This window comes from Leptonychotes weddellii, chromosome 1 (genome assembly GCF_054177405.1).
Source record: "Leptonychotes weddellii isolate Sample4059 chromosome 1, ASM5417740v2, whole genome shotgun sequence".
NCBI classification, from domain to species: Eukaryota; Metazoa; Chordata; class Mammalia; order Carnivora; family Phocidae; genus Leptonychotes; species Leptonychotes weddellii.
The window spans coordinates 26,613,436-26,630,175 of record NC_138369.1 but is presented as its reverse complement, the minus strand read 5'-3'; the positions used below and the strand labels follow the sequence as shown (position 1 = coordinate 26,630,175).

At 44.0% G+C, this 16,740-nt stretch overlaps 2 protein-coding genes across 4 annotated transcripts in view; one reads left to right on the top strand and one right to left on the bottom strand.

Annotated features, from left to right (window-relative positions):
- Window positions 1–6,315, bottom strand: part of ATXN7 (ataxin 7) — a 138,864-nt gene extending 132,549 nt beyond the window's left edge. The window contains exon 1 of one of the 2 annotated variants that reach the window (XM_081801417.1): window positions 6,175–6,315. The gene's annotated coding sequence lies outside the window, so the exon portion shown is untranslated. Of the gene's footprint in view, window positions 1–5,679; window positions 5,994–6,174 lie in introns of those variants that run through there. The other variant, XM_081801426.1, reaches the window with a different exon arrangement.
- THOC7 (THO complex subunit 7) overlaps window positions 1–16,740 on the top strand; it is a 331,341-nt gene that overhangs the window by 302,302 nt on the left and 12,299 nt on the right. The window contains exon 1 of one of the 2 annotated variants that reach the window (XM_006734458.3): window positions 6,402–6,561. The exons of the other annotated variant lie outside the window; for it this stretch is intronic. Coding sequence (XP_006734521.1) covers window positions 6,543–6,561 — 19 coding nt within the window. The 5' untranslated portion in view covers window positions 6,402–6,542. Of the gene's footprint in view, window positions 1–6,401; window positions 6,562–16,740 lie in introns of those variants that run through there. 2 annotated transcript variants of the gene reach the window in all.

Genomic DNA, 16,740 nt, shown 5'->3' with positions numbered 1-16,740 from the left:
TCTTTCTCTGTTTGACTTACTTCGCTCAACATAATACCATCCAGTTCCATCTAAAAACTGCATCTTATCTCTAAATATCTAAAATACTGGGGCGCCTGGGTGGCTCAGACGGTTAAGCATCTGCCTTTGGCTCTCAGGTCATGATCCCAGGGTCCTGGGATCGAGCCCTGCATTGGGCTCCCTGCTCTGTGGGAAGCCTGCTTCTTCCTCTCCCTCTGCCTGCTGCTTCCCCTGCTTGTGCCCTCTCTGTCAAAAATAAAAATCTTTAAAAAATAATAATAAATAAATATCTAAAATACTGATGCATAACTCTGATACTACATTACGTTTACAATTGGAAGGGGGAAGATTCTAAAATACCCAATTAACTTCAGCATAATATTGTTTTGAAAAGTTATACTCCAAAAAGAACACACTTGCTGCAAAACAAGCAGATTAGTAGAGAATGTTAAAAGGCAGGAAGGGAGGCAAAAAATAAACCAATCAGTTACAGCAATTACCAGGTCACCAAATCTGCATCCCTTACAATGACCAAGAGAGAAGGGTCCAGAGAGGAGAGAGAGAAAAGGTGAAACTAAAAGCAGCAGCCCTCAGCCTTCAGTGATGGCCGGATGAAATTACACACAGACATAGACATCTACATGCTCTGCACACATCAATCCTGGAGCTTAATCTCCAGGGGTTAGAGCACAAGAGGAATCTTTGTGTGCTTTATTTCACCAAACATCATGCAGAAAGAGAGTGGGGGAGTCCAAATACAGATTTCCTTAAGGTAAGAGTGTCTAGTTAGCAGCCTGAGGGCCTAGTATCAGTTATGTCCTTTCTAGGAAAAGGGGACAAGAGGAACTTGAAGCATGAGACAGCTCCAAAGGCATATATTCCTTTCAAAACCATCACACAGGACAGGGTTCAAACATCAAGCTTTATGGAAAACTGGGCAAGGTGAGAACATTTTTAGCAATAAATAAAACTTCCTGGTGATATAACGATACATGTGCTAAGAAGGGAAGGCCACATACTATAACTAAGAAAAACTAACCTGATGGAGTTTCATCCTAATGGAGGAAGACAGGGGTCTTAGATAATGCTGCCATACCAAAAGCACGGAATACTTGAGGAGGCAAACCAGTGTGTATGCAGTGGTGGGGGTGGGGGTGGGTGGTATAGCCTGGTGATGCCACAGACCTATAGAACTTAAGAGTCTAACATTCTTCTAGGCAAGAGGTCAGCAAACTATGGCCTCTGGGTCAAATCCACCTGCTGGCTGTACACATCATGAGCCCAGAAGAACTTTAACATTTTTAAATGTTTCAAACAAATAAAAACTTATTTCATGGCACATAAAAATTATATAAAATTCAAATGTCAGTGTCCACAAAGTTTTGGTGGAACACAGCCATGGCCATTCGCTTATGTCTCTGGCTGCTTTCTAAATACATGGGTAGAGTTGCACGGGTGTGACAGAGAGATGGGGGGTGGGGAAGGGGATACTGACAAACTGGAAAATATTTACTATGGTGTCCTTTCAGAAAGTTTGCTGATTTCTGTTCTAGGCCATGAAATCATGTAGTTTTGAATGGATCATGGCTCCAAACCTGGGCACGCTTGTTGGTTTGGCCCCTGAAAAAGCTAAGATTTAGGCATCACCTGCCAGCCTAACAGAGAATGCAACCCCACGGCCAAGAACAGCAGACAGGTCTAATAGGTCCTATAGCTGCTGGGGTAGCTGCCCATGGTAACCAGAAAGATGTGAAAGGCTTTTATGAGTTCAAAGTAGGATGACCCCTAAAGGCTTGCATAGTAATATTCCAAAAGAACATACTAGCTTTTCCTTCACAAGACAAGAATAAAACCATCCTCAAGATGGCTACCACCTTTAAGTATTTCTACTAGGGGCCTAGGGCTGAGCAAAGCCTTTTGCTTTTATTATCTCATCTAATGCTCACCTCCTCCAGACTGAGAGAGGCTGGATAGCTCAAGCTGAGCACAACCAGAAAGCTTAGGAAATGGGCATCACAACCACTCAGAGCTTGTGTTCATACCACTACCCCACTTAAAGGCAGTGGGCATGAATGCTCACCACAAATAAATGAAAGGAAAAGACCACAGAAACAGTGGAAACAAGTTTGCACTTACAGCCATAAGCATTTAAGTACTTTATTCATATCTCTCTTCTTACTCATAATACCTTCTCTTCTTTCAATGTTTAAAGATAGGAAAATACAATTCATTTCTTCCAGACTCTTTTCCCTGTTGAGAAAAATCGATGCAGGTACCCAACTGTGGAGGCATTTTAAAAAATGCCAGAACTAGACAAAGTTATAGGTGCAGCTTCCATTAATGAAGCCCCTGGAGTACCTGTGAGGGTCCCCAACACGAGGAGGTGAGCAAACTCTTTCAGAGACAATGGGCTAAAAAGTACAAGTGCAGTTTTTCAGTTTAAATTTTTCATTTAAATTACAAGTGAAGAGCAAAAGTTAAGTGGAATCTTACACAAAGAGACAGCTATGATGCTGGCAGGCGGTTACTGTCACTTTCTGCCCAGCACCCATGTCTTCAGCTTTACCAAGCACACCACCATCTTCCTTCAACTTTCCCCGCACTACCCCCCGCCCCCGCCCCGGTTATCTACAAGGTAAGGACCACTTAATCCTAACTCATTTCTGAAAACCTAATCTTTAAAAAATGTTTCAATTTGTTAATATTTTCATTATTCTTTGGGAAATAATATATATCATTACCATGTACCGTGTTTATACATGTTCATTCTGGTGTTGAATAGTGGTTATCACATCTAGCTGCCAAGTCCTTAACATGGGCCAAATGAGGGGTTGACAGGTTTTTTTACACAGGAAACTTCATTCCTGCCTCCTCACATCTCTACTGCCGTAGGCTTTATCCAGATGAGGAACTGGAGGGTCAGGTAGATTAAGTAGGTACAGTGAATGAAAGAAGCCAGATTTGAATTTGAGTCTGTTTTGATGAGAAACTTTTTCCCATCATGCTCTGCTGTTTGGGCAAGGCAAAAACAGATTTTCTAGAATGACTACCTCCCAGTCACATTTCAGATTTGCTGGAGAGCAGTAAGAGAGTGGAGCCGGGTGAACCATTTGCTCCAAGGGCTGGTTGTCAAGATCAAATCTCTGCTTATTGACCATCAATCTATCTGCTCTAAATTTTTAAATTTAAAAACAGCCACAATGCACCCAGGACTAGCATGTCAAGCCCTTTATATGTGTGTATGGTTTATCAACCAACAGGCAATGCTTTGCTGTGGCAACAAAATATAAGTGTTTCTGCACCTCTAAGACCACATGTCTAGGCTAAAGACAAGTTTAAACAGCAAGTACTGGGCACAAAGATCTGTATTTTCTTTTTTTCCTTTTAAGAATTATTCTAACTCCCATTTTATTCAATAAAAACATACAACTCTAACATTTTGGGGCTCTGGACCTCTTTTATAACACAACCACAGACCTTCTCCCTAGAAAGACACATACACACAAAAAGGTTTGGTCACAACTACATGAGTTCAGGAATCTCTTGAAGCCCATTCATGGACCCCCTAAAAGTCCAAAGACACCAGAACAACCTTTGCTCTAAAAAAACATACTGCAGGGGCGCCTGGGTGGCTCAGTCGTTAAGTATCTGCCTTCGGCTCAGGTCATGAGCCCAGGATCCTGGGATTGAGCCCGGCATGGAGCCCCACATCGGGCTCGCTCCCTGCTCTGTGGGAAACCTGCTTCTCCCTCTCCCACTCCCCCTGCTTGTGTTCCCTCTCTCGCTGTGTCTCTCTCTGTCAAATAAATAAATTCTTTAAAAAAATAAAAATAAATTAAAAAAATAAAAAACATACTGCAGAAATATCTACATCATTTCACAGGCCTGGGGAAAAGACCTTAGAGCCAGCTCTCTCATCATCCTTTATAATTTCAGAAGGCTAATATTAAATAAACAAACAAACTTCCATAACTAGACTCCCATACTCTCCAAGAAATCAGCAATCTAATGACTTGAGTAAAATCACCAAATCTAAGATCATATAAATTCAAAGCCCAAATCAGTTTTGTTATAGCTTAGAATCTACTACTTCTTTCTGCCCAAAGATTTCCCTAAAAAAGAAAGAAACATTAGTACGGTCTAGAGCTTGAATCCTTCCTATTTTAACATTCATGGACACATTAAGATATAATTATATGGAAAAAAGACTACTAAAATTTACTAAAACATGTCCTTTTACTATACATGATATGAAAAAAGGTCAATTAAGAGAATTCTTAAATGTTCAACACATAGATCTATGTCAATGCAGTTGCAAGTTAAATTATGTGGTTCGCAAGCAGATTTTTAAAATTTTCACAAAGACTCAAATTTGGATGTGTTTTGAACCACTTGGATCAAGAACTTTCAGAAATGTTTATTTTTTAGGTATATCTCAAACTTTAAAGTCTTTCAAATCTCTCGTTCTCATTGCTTTACAAAATCTCTAGCACTGTCCACATTTTTAAGTTACAAAATGAACATATATAAAAGTGTGTGGCCAGGACTCCATCTATGAATACAAGATAGAATGTCTCATGAAAATTTAACAGTTACAAGGGGTGGTAATACTCTGCTATAAACAACACCAAAGATTATTTTAAATCACTATCACTAGATACTGTTTCAAAATTATTATATGATAAGATGAAGTAACAAGTAGCTTACACAGAACATCATTTCACCATTTGACAATTATCTTTTAAACAGCAACCATCCCCACCAAAATGCAGTTGGGATATATAGATAATCAATTGACACTTTCAATTTACAGTGTGTAGTACCTAAGATTTAAAGCAAGTCTCCCGTTTGTTAAGAGTATTTTCTTTCCTTCTAAAACCAAGAAAATGAACAGGGCCTGATGCCCATGCACACAGAGTTTACACCAGTATTATTTTAAGGCCAAGGGAGGCTTCACACCCTTGGGGAGGTCAAATTATACCTCAGAATCTTCACTCGAAGTAATTTTTGGGTTTTTTTGCCTTTGTGCCAAAAGTCAAAGGTGCTAATTCTTGAAGAACATTATTGGAGTTTTGACTTCATACATGTGAATAAAATTTTACATATAATATACTGATCTCTAGCCAGAGTTTAAACACATTTCACTGCCATACATTTGCATTTACAACTCTTCCTCTTTGAAAGATCTAAGAGAAAACTAGGAGAATGAACCCAAGTTTCGCAAGGAACCAGAAACAACCAAATCCAACCCACATAACTGCTTCAGCCCGGATGTGAAAAGGCACGGTACTTGGGGGGGACAGGAAAGCTGGAAAATAACTTTATGTTCAACAAATTACCAAACCTGGGTTAAAACTCAGACACGCTCCTTATGGCTAACTGAATCTATCCCACTGGAGATCAAATCAGCGGTACTTGTTGTTTCCTCTCACCTCTCACCACCTAAATGTTGCCATTTACGAGAAACTCATCGAAGTTGAATCAAAGTGACTTTTGGGAAAAGATGCCAATATGATCTACACTGTACTCCGGAAATGTGTTAACTCTACACACAAGGCGACGTTACTCCTTGAGCACCAACCCCACCCCACCCCCCACTTCACTTTCAACTTCCCCTTAAGATGGGGACAATCACATAGCCATTTTTTTCAAAATCAAAGAGAAAAATAAATAAAGCACCCCATCCAGATCACCGACGGGCTCCCGGCGCCCCGGGGGGTCGGTGGGCACAGCGCTCCCGGGTCGCTCCGACAACTCCTCCGGGAGGTCTCCAAGTTTCTCTTTCCCCCTCGCCGAGCACCCGCCAGAGCCCGGGAGGGAAGGGGGCGGCCCCAAGGGAACCCGGGGCCTTCGCGGCTCGCCGACCGCGCCGGGAGCAAGTGCCCGCGTTCGAGACCCGCCCGGGTGCGCGTGGGCGCCAACTTCGCAGGGACCCTCGCGCCGCGCCCCCTCAGTGCTCCTAGTCCTGAGCGCCTCCCGGGCCAACCGGGTCCGGGCGTCCCCGCCGCCCTCCCCTACCGCCCCCCCACCCCCCCGAGGAACGAGCCCACCCCCAGCTGCGGCAGCCGGGATGCCGCGGCGGGGTCGGCGGTCCCCTTTCCCGGGAAGGCGCGGGGGCCCGGAGTCGGGCGGCCCGCAGCCCCCGCAGCCCCGGCGGCGGCCGAGCGAGCTCACCTGGCGGCTGGCGGCGGCCTCCGGGGCGGCCTCTGGGCGTGGGCCGGGCGGGGGCAGCAGGGGGGGCGGCGGGGGCCGGGGCTGCAGCCAGGGCCGCCGCCGCCCGCTGGCCTCGCCCCCACACGCGCCGGCCGCGGCCGCCCCCGGGCAGTGCGGGGAGCGCGGGGAGCGCGGGGAGCGCGGATCCCGCGGCGGCGGCGGCGGCGGCGCGGCGCGGCTCAGGCGTCGGAGCGGGCGGCCGCGGGCGCCGCCGCCTCCTCCTCCATGGCTGTTTACCCGGCTGCATTGTGGGAGTTTGACCTCCGCCGCCGCCAACCGCCGCCTCAGCTTGCGCCGCCGCCGCCGCCGCCGCCGCCGCCGCGCACGCCATGGGAGCCGTGACTGACGGTGAGGCCCGCTCGCAGCCACCCCGGCCTGCTTCCCCGAGCCCCTCGGCCGCCCCGGCTTCCCCCGAGTCCCCCGGCCTCCCCGGCCGCTTCCGGGAGCCCCTCGGCCTCAGCGATCAGACCCCTCGGAGAGCCGGCCTTTCCCCGACGCTTCCCCCGGGTCCTTCGGGCCTCTCCCCGGACCCTTGGTCGCCCTCGGAGCCCCTTGGACTCCCGGCCCGCTCTTCGGAGGCCGCGCTGGGCCTGCGGAGGGTGTGTTGGGAGGATGGCCGGGGGGCTGGGAGCACACGTGGGGGCCCGGGAATGGTGGCAGCGGTGCGTGGGCGGGTGGTACCGGCAGGGGGTCCAGGCCATCGGCGGATGTGGTGAGGGAGCACTTGGTGAGAATATGGGGTCCGAGGAGTGGCGAAGGGGAGGAAGTGGTGGGGACCCTGCCGCCGGGGGCCGGAGGGCCTGTGGTGGGCTCGAGGGTGTGAGGACTTTAGGGATGGGGTGGAAGTTTGGGGCCAAGCCCGAACGGAGGGAGAGGTTCCAAGACGCGAGTACTAAGGGTGTCGGCGTACAGAGGGTGACACCCGGAGGAACCTTCTGGACAGGTTGGGAAGGGCCCCCAAGACAGTGGTGTGGATCACAATGAGGCCTGAGAACCAGCCCCGGACTGGAGGTAGGGAGGGAGAGACAGAGATAATATATAAAAGGAATAGATGTGGACGGGGTATCTGGAGGGCAATCAGAGAGTGTGCATGGGGGATTTAGGAGGAGCCAGTGTAGGGATGAGGCCACCTGGGGTAGATCAAGGCAATAAAAGATTTGTCTGTGTATTTGTGTTGGGGACGGTGGTTTGTCGGGCAGGAATGGGAGGAGGGTCGGCAGGCAGATAAGGGGTTTGTGGAAAGTTGTGAGGATAGTTTATGGAAGGTGGACCCACGTGTGCAGAGACCCAGGGGGTGATCTATGGACTGAGAGCAGAAATAAAATAGGGTGCCACCTTGGGAAAGGTGGACAGGCATGATGGGCAACTGGAGGGAGAACCTAAGAAGGTTTTCAGTTAAGGAGGAAGGAAGTTCTTTAACATCTGGGAAGGGGATGTCTGGGGGTGCTGTGTGATTTGAAGAGAGAGTGACCAGTAAGGGTAAGATGCCTGTGGAGAGGCCACTTCTGAAAAGTTGGGGGTAGGCAGGATCTCCACATTAAAGGGCCTGCAATGGGAAGAAGAGTAATAGGCCTAAATTTGTGATAACACTAGTGAAGTGGGAGGCTCCAGTGAAGTGGGAGGGTCCAGGACCTTCATGGGAAATTCTAGCTTTGCTTCATTTCAGTTTTATTTATCCTATCTAGGCTAGGTCTTGGGATTACAGTCCAGAACCAACAGGCAAGACCTTTTCCCCCCCTCTTAGGTTGCAGTCTGGTGGAAAGACACCTTGGATAATTAGTTTTAAGGGTGGCAAATGTTACCGCAGGGGAAGTACAAGGGTAGGAACTGTGGGAGCATGTAGCAAAGATTGCTTATCCATTCTCAAAGAACAGCTTCCCTAAGACAGTTACTGTTAATTCCGTTTTTGAAGAATAAATAGTTGTAGTGGGACTGGTGTTCCAAGTGGGGGGACCCACTTGTGCAAAGGCCCCAAAGTGTTGGAAAAACTCAAAATATGATAAATATTGGCTAGAATTTAAAAAGTTATAGCCAGAGATTTCTGAGGGCAATGGGAATCAGTAGTTAACATTGGTGCTGTGTGATCAGAATTGCATTAAAACAAAACAAACAAACAAACAAACAAAAAAACACCACCATGCTGTATGCACTATGTGAAGAATGATGAGGGGAAGAGAAGAGAGGAGTTATGTGCTTTCTAACATATAGAATTCATCATGTGTCAAGGAATGTTCTAATTATTAACTCCACTTTACAAATGAAACTGGGACACGAGGAGGTTAAGCAACTTGCCCAAGTCTGTGCAGTTAGTAAGGTATAGAGCCTGAGCTCAAAATCTGGAGAATGGCTCCAGAATTCTTATTCCTCACTACTGTGCATTCAGCCACGGCTGCATTAGTCCTAGCGAGAGTATTGGGAGCTCAGACAAAGAGGGAATACAGAGAAGGAGGTAAGATGTCAGGACTTGAGTGGATGTTAGAGGCCACAGGAGTACCCACTCTGCCCCTTACAAGCTGTCTGATCTTGTGCAGGTTAATTAACCTCTTTGAGCCTCTGTTTCATTCTTTATAAATGGGGATAATAATAAAGTCTATCTCATAGGGTTGTTTAGAGGTTTAAATGTAATAAAAGTTATAGTGGTTTGCACTGAGTCCGACATATGGTAACGTTCAGCAAATACTATGAAATGTAAGAATTGGTTTACTCGTCTCTCCATTTTTCTTTGATTAGGACTGTGTCTTCTTCATCTCTGTATTTGCAGATTGCCCTTTTTTTTTTTTTTTAAAGATTTTATTTATTTATTTGACAGAGAGAGACACAGCGAGAGATCCCGGGAACACAAGCAGGGGGAGTGGGAGAGGGAGAAGCAGGCTTCCTGCTGAGCAGGGAGCCCAATGCGGGGCTCGATCCCAGAACCCTGGGATCATGACCTGAGCTGAAGGCAGACGCTTAACGACTGAGCCACCCAGGTGCCCCAGATTGCCCTTTTCTGCCATTGACTGCCTTTTATTCAAGACCCACCTCAAATATTCATCTCTTTTCCAGAACCAGTTGATCTTTCACCTATTAACTATTATTTTGTGCATATTACTGTTGTAGCCCTTAATACTTATTTCACTTAAATGACATATTCTAGAAAATATTTAAGGCAGTTCACCATAATGTGAAAACATAAAATATAAATGCATGAGAAAACAGGGCAAAAAGAGCATTGAGAGGAAGGAAAACAAGAGGAAGTTAGAAGTGGGTTGATCCTCAGAGTGCAGTGGGTAAAATGTGGTACATTAATTAAGACAGCCAGAAGTGACTGTTGTTTCTCCACTAGTTCATACCAGGGCCTGGTCCACTCTGCTCTTGTGTACAGGAGAGAAGGCAACTTTAGACACACAGTACAAACAGCTCTTTCCGATTAAAACACTAGATACCTCTAGTTGATCTTTAGGGTCCCCATAAAGAAAAGCTAGTGTCATATCCTTAACCTCTTATCAGCACCGATGATCATAGGACTGTTTCTTAGCACATCCCTGACTAGGTCAAAGAAGGCTAAATCACAATTTAGAAAGGCATCCTAAAGCCAATAGGTCATGTGGTTTAACTGAATACTTCTGCTGCTCAATACTTCTGCAATTCAGAGCAAGGTGTGTGTGTGTGTGTGTTTCTAATTTGTTTTAAGAATACTTAGGTCATAGAAGAATGGATGAAGTACAACTTTTTCAGGCAGTCCTCTGTAAACATGGTTTTCCTCAACTGCGCTTTTGGTAAAAATCAAGCAGAAGTGAGTAGTGGGTATGATAGGTCAACAATGTATTGCATACCTTCCGGGCCCAATTCAAGGCGCTGTCTACAGCAGTAAACTACCACGGAAGACCCAACTTCTGCTTGGGGGACAGAAGCAGTAGTGTGCAATCAAATAAGTAATAAGATAATTTCTGAGAAAGAACATAATTAATTCTGAAATTACTTAAGTTCTGAGAATGAACTGGATGGGACATGAAAGACCATAATGGGGGAGGGCTGCCAACAGTCAGATATGACCTCTCTGAAAAGTGACCCTTAGAGTAAGGCCTGAAGGCGTCAACCCTGTGGAGTCCAGGAAAGGATTCAGGACAGGTTATAACTAGTGCAAAGACCTGAGGCAAAAATAAGCTCTGCCCTTCAGAGAAGATAAGGAATAAATTTAAAGAATAAGATAAGGGTTGGTCTCTAGGTGGGTCATGAGGGGGGAGATACAAAAGGAGGTCAGAGAAGTAAACAGGAGCTTGCCAAGAGCCACCTAAGCCACGGAAAGGAGATTGGATTGTCTTCTCTGGGTACTTAGATATGATTGGAGGATTTTAAGCAGAAAAATTAGTGATCCCACGCTTTTTGATCATTCTGGGTTGCTGTGTAGAGAATGGATTCTAGGAAGGCAAGAATGGAAGCAGGGAGGCCAGCGAGAAGTATTCCAAGAGTCAGGGTGGGTTTGGATTAGGATGATGGCAGCAAAGAAGACAGGAGTGGCCTGAATAGCTCATCCTGAAAAGTTCTTGGAGAAGTACCAATACCTATCTCTGGAGTTTAAAGGACAGCTAATGCCCTCTTACAAATTTGAGGTGCCTGGCAAGATGCTGTGCCCTCATGTAATCCTTCCATACAAGTTTGCCTATCCATTCGGACTGGGAGCTCTTAGAGGAGAAGTGCTTTATTCCCTGCACCCTGTACAAGGACACTGGCTAATTTGAGGAACTGCCCTCCTCAGAGGGGAGGAGAGAGACATGATATTTTTAACTATGGATACTGAACTATAGATATTATCACCAACAGTACCATTTTATAGATGGCAAAATAGAGGTCCTAGGAAGTGAGTGACTTACCGTCACATAGCTAGTTCTTGGCAAAGCCGGTCTCTCTCCTCCCCTGTTGCGACCCCAGCATTTTGACTGACTAAAAAAGTTTTTGGTTTTGTTTTGTTTTTAAGATTCTACGTATTCATTTGAGAGAGAGAGCACAGCAGGGGGAGAGGGAGAAGCAGACTCCCCACGGAGTTGGGAGCCCGATGCAGGGCTCGATCCCAGGACCTGGAGCTCATGACCTGAGCCGAAGGCAGATGCTTAACCATCTGAGCAACCCAAGTGCCCCTGAAAACAGTTTAGATGTTGTCACTGTTAACTTAAACTATGTTCACAGTTTGTATTTTGTATGTGTTAATTTAAAGGGTGTTAAACAGTGTTAGTACCCTGACAGAAATCATTTCAGAAGCACTTTTTTTGAGAGAGAGAGAGAGAGAAAGAGAAAGAATCTTAAGCAGGCTCCACGCCTAACTCGAGCCAACACAGGGCTTAATCTCATGACCCTAAGATCATGACCTGAGCCAAAATCAGGAGTTAGGCGCTTAACCGACTGAGCCTCCCGGAAGCACTTTTTGCCGTGCAGAGAACACTAGGTACATACACCGATGTGCCAGAGCACAGATGGGAGGTGAGAAGGAGGTGGCAGGGAGCAGGGTGTGGCTGTACATTCCATTGAATAGAGCTTGTTGGTTTTGACAGTATTTTTTTTTTAATTGAGGTAAAAGTATATAACATCAGTTTCAGGTGTACAACATAATTTGATATCCGTATGCACTACAAAGTGATTGTCATGATAAGCCTAGTTGTCATCCATCACCATACAGTTGACCCACTTCCCTCATTTCGCCTACCCTGCAATAACCCGGTCCCTCTAATAACCACTAATCTGTTCTCTGTCTGGTTTTTTTTTTGGTATTGTTTGTTCATTTGTTTTTTTAGATGCCACATATAAGTGAAATCATATGGTATTTGTTTTTCCCTGTCTGACTTGTTTCATTTAGCATTATACCCTCATGGTCCATCCGTGGTTTTGCAAATGACTAAGATCTCCTTTTTTATGGCTGAGTAATACTCTATTGTATATATGTTTTTGTTTTTTAATGAGAAAGTATAATGCTTAGATATATGCTTGTTAAAGCTTAAAATAATGGCTTTTAATATGCCTATGAACAATATGACAGAATAATGGAACCGTGCTATGACTTTCTAATAATGTGATTGTGTATATTTTCCTGTGGCAGAGGACACTACTCATCTGTAAAAAGAAGATAATAATACACACTTTATAGGGTTTCTTCAAGGGTGGTGAAGTGTGATAATACAGGTAAAGCACTTTGAAATTGACTGTTTAATCTCTTGTCCAAACCAGGACACTCTCCACAGTGAAAGGAACAAACAAGATGTATGGTCCTCAAATAGGAGTGTATAAATGCTGTATAAGGGCCTGCTGCTTCTGTGATTCCTATTTCAGTTGCTGGTCCAGTGTCAATTGGACATTTGTGGTCACGGAGTTTGTTTGGCCTTTTTTTTTTTTTTTTCCCACTAGTGCCAGTGGATTTGACCACTTTGTTCCCTCGGCTGTGATGCCAGCACGGGGGTTACTGATGTAGTGCAACTATTAAATACTGTTTCTTTAGCCCAGATAATAGTATTTCAAAGCAAAATTGAAGTTTCAACCTTGACTTTATTAGCACCACACTCTAAACACTTAAGTAAATCTAGAGAAAAACAAAAGGACCTCAACACTATTTTTTTTTTGCTTTCTAAAAAAATTTTTTGATTGAATTTTGGTTTAAGTAATTGACATTAGCATGTATTTAGACTAGCCCTAAGTATCTCACAAGAGATCAATATTTACATGGAGAAAGCAAACCATCTTATTTACTGTTCCTTCCACTGCCTCTTTGTAACTTCTTGATGTTGTTGGCCTTCAAAACTGTTTTAGTGATTTTAAGCTTCTTGAAAGGAGGGGCTACGTGTTATTTTAACTAACCTAAAACAATGAGACATAGTAATTCAGCTTAATAACCCATGAGCAGTGGCGGTCCAATGATAAATCTAAAAGGAATCTGCATGCTCACTGGTTTTACATGGCCCTAGTCTCTCCTCTTGTAGGTCAAGTCAAGCCAGTTTTCTTGTTTCTTGTTAACACATCATAGATTTATTAAAGAACATTGAATAGAACTTATAGTGCAGAAGAAGTGAAGTACCTCAAAATGACCAATAAGCTCACTCTCCAGATAACCACTATTAGTATTTTTAAAAAGAAAAGTAATGCATGTCAAACAATTCAAGAAAAAAACGCACTTGTCAGTGAAAACCTCCCCTCTTGACCTTCCATGGCTAGTCTCTCCTCCCGGAGGTAGTCGCTATAAATTGGTTTTTGTTGTACCTTTTCAGAATGATTTTTAAGTGCCTTTATAAAGGGTAAAAAGCACCTTCCCTGGTGCCAAACTTGTGAGCTTGAGTCAAAGCTCTGCTCCATATTTCTGGTGACATTTAATTTGAGCAGCTAACTCTCAGTTCCTTCACTGGTAAAATAGGGGTAGTAATATCTACTTTATAGGGCTATTGTGTAGATTAAGTGTATTTATATGTAAAAAAACACATACTTAGCCGATTGCAAGCATTGTGTATATACTTTACAAGTTTATGCAAACATTTACACACTCTTCTGTGTTTTATTTCTGTAATCATATCTTGGAGCTCTTTCTACCTCATTCTTTTGTATTAATGTGTAGTATTCTATTGTATTTTTAAAGTTAATTATCGGGGTACCTGGGTGGCTCACTTGGTTAAGCATCTGCCTTTGGGTCAGGTCATGATCTTAGGGTCCTGGGATTGAGCCCCACATCAGGCTCCCTGCTCAGTGGGGAGTCAGCTTATCCCTCTCCTTCTGCCCCTCCCCCCCTTGTGCACACACTGACTCGTGGGCACTCTCTCTCTCTCAGATAAATACAATCTTTAAAAATATTAATTCTCTACTAGACATTTAAGCATTTAGTTATTTTCAGCTTTTTACTCTTACAAGTAGTATTCCAATGGAGATATTTGTGTAGATGTCTTCACACACCTGTGGGAATAACTTCTAGAAGACAGGTCAAAGAATGTATTTATTTTTAATTTTAGAAGGCAGCTATGCTCACCACTATTATTCACCATGTCTCAAAGTGTTAAATAAATTGTTGTCCCTTCCCATGGTTTTCAGTTTGGATCCAGAGTGTTTAGGAACACCAAGAAAAAAACAATGGTGCATTTCCATGCTAACAGAATTCCTTGCTAAAGTGCTTTTAGAAAGGAAATGCTAATCTTCACTGGTAGGTCCGAGGATTGCTCTTTCCTAAAAGCAGGTGACATTGCCGTGCTGTGAGGTCTAGCAGTTTAGAGAGGCACACCTGAGGGTAGATTAGCCCTAGGAGGAAGTTACATTAATGGTGACACTCTTGCTACTGGTTGTCAAGCCTTGACCCATCCGTAAAGAAATGTCTTGAAAGTTGGCCCACCATTATCTTCCAAATTGTTTTCCTTTTTCCTATTTTGAACACTTGCTCCAAGATGTTCTGAAAACTTGTTTTGTTTTAATAGCTACTGTGAGGGAATAACCATGATGGGTTTTGAAAGTCTGGGTTTATGAGAGATTGTCCTTTCTGTGGTAAAATGAGAACGCAGTTAAAATGGCAGTGTCCTCTGACCAGAGGCTTGGAGAAGGAGAGTTGGTCTAGTGGCTATAAAGCAGTCATTTCTTCTGCCTCTCTGTTTATGGAAAATGGGATATTAAACATGTAACCCCTTGAAAGGACTTTTTGAGGCTTAGTGTCTTAAGTAATGACATAGTTTTTCCCAGGTATAGGTCAGCATATAAGACAAAGAGGGGTCTAAAATGTATCCCAAATTGATGAGTAGATGTTTGCTTATCAGCATATATGTGTCATAACTGATTTTAAAGTGATTCTGAATGGCAGGCGTTTTGTAGGTATAATTACAGCACAACGTATAACTGAATCCAGTAGGAAATCTTCCTACAAGCCAGAATCAGGTGGGAAAGCGCCAGTCTCGGGGCAGATGTTAGATATTTGGGGTTAAAAGCTTTTCCAGGGATGCCTGGGTGGCTCAGTTGGTTAAGTGTCTGCCTTTGGCTCAGGTCATGGTCCCAGGGTCCTGGGATTGAGTTCTGCATGGGCTCCCTGCTCAGCGGGGAGCCTGCTTCTCCCTCTGCTTGTGCTTTCTCTCCCTCTCTCTCTCTGACAAATAAATAAAATCTTTAAAAGCTTTTCCAGATGGCATTGATCTACATTGTCAGTAGAGAAAGCAATCATGACAACTAAGGAATGATATTGATAACATCATTAGAATAGTTTCTAAGCCATCTTAACTGTTTTTATAAAGGGTAGGCCAAGGTCTGCCAGAATTAATAATATTATCATTTAAGTTGCTTATAGTTTCAAGCATGATGGTAATTTATGAAGTCAATGTATATAGTAAACAAAGCATGTTTTAGGTGTGTTCAGTCTAATGCTAATTGATGAGGTACCATTAAAAATACTAATACTCCGGCGCCTGAGTGGCTCAGTTGGTTAAGCGACTGCCTTCGGCTCAGGTCATGATCCCGGAGTCCCGGGATCGAGTCCCGCATCGGGCTCCCTGCTCGGCGGGGAGTCTGCTTCTCCCTCTGACCCTCCCCCCTCTCATGCTCTCTCTATCTCATTCTCTCTCTCAAATAAATGAATAAAAAAAAAAATCTTTAAAAAAAAAAATACTAATACTCATGGGGCGCCTGGGTGGCTCAGTCATTAAGCGTCTGCCTTCGGCTCGGGTCGTGATCCCAGGGTCCTGGGATGGAGCCCTGCATCGGGCTACCTGCTCAACGGGGAGCCTGCTTCTCCCTTTCCCTCTGCCTGCCACTCTGCCTACTTGTGCTCTCTATCTCTCTGTCAAATAAATAAATAAATAATATTTTTAAAAAAATAAAAAATAAGAATACTAATACTCATGTCATCTGTGTTAGGAACCATCAGCATCCCATCTACATTTAAAAAGAATAGGCTGTTTGGGGCGCCAGGGTGGCTCAGTTGTTAAGTGTCTGCCTTCAGCTCAGGTCATGATCCCAGGGTCCTTGGATTGAGCCCTGCATCAGGCTCCCTCCTATGCGGGAAGCCTGCTTCTCCCTCTCCCACTCCCCCTGCTTGTGTTCCCTCTCTCACTCTCTCTGTCAAATAAATAAAATCTTTAAAAAAAAAAAAGAATAAGCTGTCTTCAAACTGGCGTCTTTCCCTTTTGTTTTACTTTGTTGCTGTTGGAGCAGTGCTCTGTATTTTTATTTATGTTATTTCAGGGATTTTTATTCCCAGAGAATTTTCTAGGCAACAACTGTGTCTGCAGTTTAAGCTAGAGATACTGTGACCTTATGATATGAAGCTTGAGACAGAAGCAAAATTGGGAGAAATCATAACTAGGCAAAACTCTGAATGCCTAAGTGCATTATATATATCTACATGGTTACACAGATGTGTCTATAGATACAGATATATCTAGATAGATACACCTTTCACAGTGTTCACTCACTTTTTAACATTTTTTAGGATGATACAAGTTGTGGATTAAATTTAACATAAAGATATGGGTAACTTTTTTTTCTTTCCCACCATGAAAAGGCATTGTGCTCCTTTGTATAATTTCATTTCTATAAGTTTTCACAGCC